This window comes from Lutjanus erythropterus, chromosome 12, assembly GCF_056507025.1.
Source record: "Lutjanus erythropterus isolate fLutEry1 chromosome 12, fLutEry1.hap2, whole genome shotgun sequence".
NCBI classification, from domain to species: Eukaryota; Metazoa; Chordata; class Actinopteri; order Lutjaniformes; family Lutjanidae; genus Lutjanus; species Lutjanus erythropterus.
Window position 1 is genome coordinate 20,169,772 of NC_139328.1, and position 6,589 is coordinate 20,176,360.

The window sequence follows — 6,589 nt, forward strand, 5'->3', positions numbered from 1 at the left end:
TCCCCCTAAGACCCAGTATTTTAGGGACGCTGTGGACTTAACTCCTCTCTGACCTAAAACCTTTGTACCGAACACAGAACTAATACGACAAAAGATCACCTAATTACAGAAGAGCTGTTTACTGTATGCTCTACATATCATTTCTGTTTTTTCCTTTCCTTGCTCCTCCCCAGACAACCCCTGTACGAAGGTGTTTTCATGCATTAAGGTGTTTTTTCATTTAAAGGTTCTTAATTTAATCTTTTCTATATTCTAAAGTATCGAGAGCCTTAATCAGCAGTTTACACTTGAGCAAAGTTTATCTACAGGATTGATTCTATATAATTGTTCAGTTGTTTTCGATCAGTTTTATTTTATTTGCAATCTTGCTTGCATGAACTTGGTTTATGTTTATTCATGTGCTCTTCAAATATATGCCAGATTTTATTTTTTCCTCCTCCAGCCTTAGAGCGTGTTTTTTTTTCCACTCATGTCATGGATAGTTAGGATAACCAGCATTGTTCTCTGGGTGCCAAGTGTTTAATCATTAAAATGAAATCTTCCTCAGTTAGACAGACTACTGTCCAGCTGGACTTTATCAGGAGTCCTGGGCAGGGAATAAAGTCTCCTGTCGGGGGTGGACATTTTCGGCATTTTCGGGTTCCAGCAAGTGAAGTGTTGCCTTTCAAGTTGCCTCAAGCCCGACACTCTCCAGAAGCCAGGTAGAAACAGTTTGGTTAGCATGTCATATGGATATCACTTTAGCTGCTGGTCTCTCGCTTGTTTTAACTATACTATATGTAAAGTGTGTGTGTGTGTGTGTGTGTGTGTGTGTGTGTGTGTGTGCATACACATATATAAACCTGCTTTTATATTGTATATTAATAATTAATGTCTATTCTGGTTGTAGGGACTAACGATGCAAGAGCTGCTGCCTAGTTCTAATGACCTGTCTGAGTTGCACTCAGTAGAGGTTACAGAACCCCAGGAAACCCAGAAACAACACAAGTGTAATAAATCCTCCAGTCATGTATGTTCATTCCAGAACAGATCTTGTGTTACGGCTTTTTTCAGGAGAAATGCTTTTGTTTTACTTACAGTGGTTGCTGTTGCAATAGGTAAGTGGTTTCCAAACACACTGTAGTCCATTCTCCCATAAAACCTGAAAACTGTGTTTTATTCTGTGATTAATCTACCATTAAATTGCTTGCTTTGTATTAATACGTAACTGCTTTGTGTATTGGCTGCTCCGTATTTGTTATTTTGAACTCAGCCTTTGATGGGACACTGATTTGCTGACTCGGGTTAATGTTTCTCTTAGGGTCTGGCCTGGGCTTTGCTCTGAGGCACATGAATATGTCAGCCAGGAATATAAAATACTTGACCTTTCCTGGAGAACTGCTGATGAGAGTCCTGCAGATGCTGGTGCTTCCTCTCATCATTTCCAGTCTGACTACAGGTTAGATCCACACCTCAGTTTGGTTAAACTTAATTTCAGATATGATTTTCAGTCAATCAGAGAAATAGTGTGGCTCACATTACTCACTGTAATAGCTTCCTGGTAATTATAAGCACAATTAATGGCCAAACTACTACCTGGAGGCGACTTTCCTAAGCTTAATAACCAGTGAAAGGGGTTTGTGTGTTAGGGTTCAGACAGGGGCCTGAATTCTTGAAAAGTTATCTTACTGAATAGCTTGCTTTGGTTTGGACAGCATGACTGCTTTTGCCTTTTGCACAAAATGAAAGTGACTCTGCTCAAGCCTTGTTTGCCACTCAATTTGTGTGGCTGCAACATTACAGCCTTAGTTTCTTCAGAAAAAAATTTTGTATGACTAATATGCTTCAAACGAGGAAGTATAAACAGGAAGGCAATCTAGACACTCCAAAAAGTAAGTTGAAACAACAAGGGGAAAAAATGAAAAGGCTCATTGTAGTGGCTAAAACATTTAAAATGGCAACATGTTTCAACCACTGTAGGTCTGTGTCAGGTCCTTGAGCAAACAACCAACCAACAGCCTGTGGGAGGCAATCACACGACCCATATACACGCAACACGAAAACATGAAAGCCTGTGCAAAGAAAAACTTACTTTTCCCCCTCATTTTCCAGTAGCATGTGTCGCATTGTTCATCTGTGGTAGTATACAGAGCAACCAGTCATTGTTTTTCTTTTTTTCAGTGCTTTACCATTAAGTTTTCAATTAGCATTCAATAAATATCTGATTCTTTTTACATAACAAGTCCTTAAACTTCTGATGAGCTTAAGTTTTAGTTTAATTTCTCATTATACAAAGAGTGATTACAGTCACATCTTATTTTTCTCAGGGATGTCATCTCTTGATAGGAAGGCTTGTGGGAAAATTGGGCTGAGAGCACTCATCTTTTACACAGCCACCACAGTTACTGCTGTATTCACTGGCATTACCCTGGCTGTTATTATCCGACCTGGGAAATCATCCAGGACTACCACAGCATCCTCTAGTGGTGATGTGGCATCTGTGCAGCCTGTGGATTCCTTTCTAGATATCATCAGGTACCAGAATTTTAGGACACTGAATGAGATTCTTCAGTTTAAATTACAGGCAACAGGTAACAGTGCAGTTGGCATCGGTTAAGACATCTTAACTGTGTTTTCGATTTCTAGAAACATGATTCCCTCAAATCTGGTGGAAGCTTGTTTCAAAAGGGTAAGATCTGAAAAAGGCTATGACTTTGTTTTTATATTTGTACTGTCACTGTTTCATACCTACCAACAACTAACATGTGTTTCTTCTTTTCAACTAGTATAAAACAGTTTATTCCAGTGGTGTTGGTGTCATCAACATGACTGAGACCAGTGAAGAGAGTGAGAATCCTTTTTTTCTCACTCTTCCTGTGATTTGAACCAAATGCTTGTTTGACCCAGCTGCTACTTCCAGTATGTCATCTGTCTGGTCGTCTTCATTGTTGTTGCGCTGTCATTACAGGTACATCACCTACTCCCAACAACTTTTCCTGGACCCCTATAGAGGAAAGAATGCCAGTGCAAGGCACCACAGAAGGAGTCAATATATTGGGTCTACTGGTTTTCTCTGTTGCTCTTGGCCTCATCCTGGGCAGTATGGGAGCTGAGGGCAAACCTCTGAGGGACTTCTTTAGCAACCTGAATAAAGCCATCATGCAACTAGTTAGCATAGTCATCTGGTAAGCACAGGAGGCTGTCCCAAAGTAAAATATTTTGGGGGGCTCTTAATCTTTTAATTGATAGGACAGCAAAAGGGGGGGAGAGGGGAAGAGGATGAGATGCAGCAAAGATTATGCAGGCAGGAGTAACATCCATGGCCGCTGCAGAGAGCTCACAACCTCTGTACATGAGACGAATGCTCTACCAAGTGACCTACAAGGCCACGTTTCTCCTTTTAACTTAAAGTGCTTCTGCTTCCTTCTTCAGTAAAATAATCGTAACCAGCCAAGACCTAAGCATAAAGAAATTTACCATGTACAATTAATTTAAATTAAGGATGATTTTATTGGATGATGAGTTTTTCTTAAATTGTTAACCCACAGTACAGGTCAGTGGTCTGTGGTGCTCACTGTAAATTATAGTGCTGATTAAATGTTCTGTTTCATCTGTCTGTTATTTTATTTTGTTTGTTTAATCGCTTGCGATTTGCTGTCTAGATGATAACCTGTGTGGACTTACAGTGTGGTGCTCTATCATGCTAGCTCTGAAATCTTTTGAGAAAATATTAAAATGTGCACTGACTTCCTCTACATTAAGCGTCTCCTCTTCTGTGTCTCACCTCTATATGACAGGTATGCTCCGGTGGGAACCCTCTTCCTGCTGACAGGACAGATTGTAAGGATGACAGACACTGCAGAGATAGGTCGCGGAGTCGCCTTGTATAATGTCACTGTGATCACTGGCCTGCTGATCCACAGCTTCTTCACCCTGCCCCTCATCTATTTCATTATCACACGTAAGAATCCCTTCACATTCATGAATGGTGTACTCCAGCCTCTCACCACTGCCTTTGGGACTTCATCAAGGTGAGCCAAAGCGTTAATAGTAAACAACAACTTGTTGACACATTTATGGGATTTTCAGCTTCCTTTATATGCTGTGTGGTTTTGTTCACAGTTCTGCAACCCTGCCTGTTACCCTCCACTGTATGGAGGAAAATCACAACATGGACAAACAAGTGACTCGCTTCATGCTCCCTATTGGGGCCACAATGAACATGGATGGTGCAGCACTCTATGAAGTTGTAGCTGCTTTATTCATTTCCCAGGTTAATAATATGGAATTTAACCTTGCTCAAATCATTGTCCTCAGGTGCGCTCAAAAAACACTTTGCTTACCTTACAGTCAGTCAAGTCATAAAGGGTAACTCAGGTATTTTCATCCTGAACCCTATTTTCCCATATTTTGTGTCTAAGTAACTAATGGGGACAACAATTGGTCCCTGCATTGACCCGACATGTTATCGTATGGACAGTTTGTACTGTTTAATATGCCTACTAAAAGTTTTTGCCACTGGCAGGTTCAGATTGTTATTGTAAGTATCTGACAACGATATGGAAAGGATCCCGACAGAGACAGACCTTTTTGTTAAAGAGTAAGATGTATTTTGTTCAACCAGAATCAAGGATTCAAGAACATTTATTATGATACATCACAGGGTTGTGCAACAGAATTAGAGTTGTAGTTCCTTCATAAACATAAAATACAACACAGATGAGTAATTAAATTCAGCATTAAATAGGGAGAAAAATATAAAATAAAATAAATACATATATACATACATGTATACACACAGGAAATAGTAGTAGTGCATTTGTTGAATTTGCTTCAGGTTGAATTCAAGCATCAGCAACGAGATGGCTCACCACTATAGTCCTTTTACAGAAACAGAAATTTTATTATCATCAACTTCACTCAACCTTGACAGATACAAAATTAAACACACTAAAACCATCTTGTGTTTTACCATGATAAAACTGCTATATCTGTATCTGTCTGGTGGCTTTGAGAGATACAGCGACTGTTTCTGTTTGAACAAAAGGATCTTATTCTTTTTAGTTGTTTTTCTTTGTAGTTGTATCATCTGTAGCTTTCATTTCTAGAATGTTGTCAGACACTCATAATAACAATCTGTGCCTGTCAGTGGCAGAAATAAGCACTTTAAGTGCACATTTATTTATTTTGACGGTGCATAGTTGTGCTGTTTGGATCATGTTGCAGGTCAGTTTCGATTCTGCTGGCTGCAGACTGATTACATGTCATAACCTTCACTGTTTCTCCTGTTCAGTTTGCTTGTGACAGCTGTAAGCACTGGTGCACCAGGCATCCCACAAGCTGGAATGGTCTCCATGGTGATTATACTGACGTCAGTTGGACTTCCCACCGAAGACATATCGCTGCTCTTGATTTTCGATTGGATTCTGTAAGTGTGCATGGAGCCAATGTCAGTTTCAGATTTTGAGAGTGAGAGTGAGAGCATTTTTGTAAAGTGAAGAGTTATGATGAAGTTTGGGGATAGGCGTGCTGTTGTGGTTACAGGTTTGTGAGTACATTACATCAGTGAGGGTCATTACAAGTCAAAAAATATGAAGGTATTGAAGTGTAGAAACTGCATATTTTATACGGTCTGGATGAAATGGAGAGGATTACAAAATTAGAACACTGTAATCCAGTCAATATTATTACTGACTTCACCTGTAACTTGTGGTTACACTCACAAATTACTACTATAATCTAAAGATCTTGTTGTGTGTTTGTTGACAGGGATCGTCTAAGGACTACCACCAATGTGCTGGGTGACTGTTTTGGAGTCGGTGTAGTGCAGCATCTGTCCAGACATGAGCTTCATCAGGCTTGACTGCATCTATTTCTAAAGGCTAAGATTCATGTGATCTGCTATTGCTGAATGATAACATTTGTTTTTTTGTCTTTGTTAAATTAATGAGTTGCATTTTACTACCCTGCATACAGTAGTTGTCAATATTCATTTAGCTTAAAATATGGACCATCACCAGGAACATGATTAGGTCTTCAGAAAACACTGGGGAAAACCCTTGTGACCAGCAGATGTAGAACAGAGTTAAGGAAGGGGGCAGGCACTCTTCTAGTCCATTTAAACTTTAAAATGTTTAAATGAAATTGATTATGATTATTATAGGATGACAGCATTTGGAAATGCAGTATGTTATTACTTAAAGCAACTACAATGACCTTTTATATTGTGTTGATTTTGGAGGCTTCTGTGGACAAAAGTGATGATGTTTCCTCTGCCATAACCACAAAACATCAAAAATAAAATCATCTAAATAAAAATCTCATCCTGCTTCCTCTTTACTGGCTAACGTACTACTCACTGTAACTTTACCTGGAAAGACTTGTCTTATCAATTTCAAAGAGGATCCAACCCAGTGGCAGGCATTGAGAATAACTATAAACTAATAGCCAGTGTTCTAAGATGGTCTTGTTTGCTTTTATAGGTCATATAGAGGCATTGGTATTGACTCTGTTTCATAACCAGTTAAAAACCCCTTGTAGTAGCTTATGATGATACCTTTCACTTCCATCTTGCCAAAATTCCTGTGAGATATGTTTTCTTTTGTAGTGG

At 39.3% G+C, this 6,589-nt stretch overlaps 1 protein-coding gene across 1 annotated transcript; it reads left to right on the forward strand.

Annotated features, from left to right (window-relative positions):
- Window positions 1-562: 562 nt before the first annotated feature.
- Window positions 563-6,288, forward strand: LOC146317909 (excitatory amino acid transporter 1-like). The gene is made up of 11 exons (XM_084731592.1): window positions 563-701; window positions 890-1,097; window positions 1,301-1,438; window positions 2,307-2,514; window positions 2,626-2,668; window positions 2,766-2,826; window positions 2,948-3,164; window positions 3,777-4,010; window positions 4,102-4,296; window positions 5,273-5,407; window positions 5,749-6,288. The coding sequence occupies exons 2-11, from the start codon at window positions 899-901 to the stop codon at window positions 5,840-5,842; spliced, it is 1,524 nt and encodes a 507-aa protein (XP_084587718.1). The 5' UTR covers window positions 563-701; window positions 890-898; the 3' UTR covers window positions 5,843-6,288.
- Window positions 6,289-6,589: the final 301 nt, after the last annotated feature.

Excerpts from the sequence above, each read along its gene's own strand:
- LOC146317909 (XM_084731592.1), top strand. The coding sequence starts at position 899 with ATGCAAGAGCTGCTGCCTAGTTCTAATGACCTGTCTGAGTTGCACTCA. Across the intron at positions 1,439-2,306 it reads CATTTCCAGTCTGACTACAG|GGATGTCATCTCTTGATAGG; the intron begins GTTAGATCCACA and ends TATTTTTCTCAG. Across the intron at positions 3,165-3,776 it reads CTAGTTAGCATAGTCATCTG|GTATGCTCCGGTGGGAACCC; the intron begins GTAAGCACAGGA and ends TCTATATGACAG.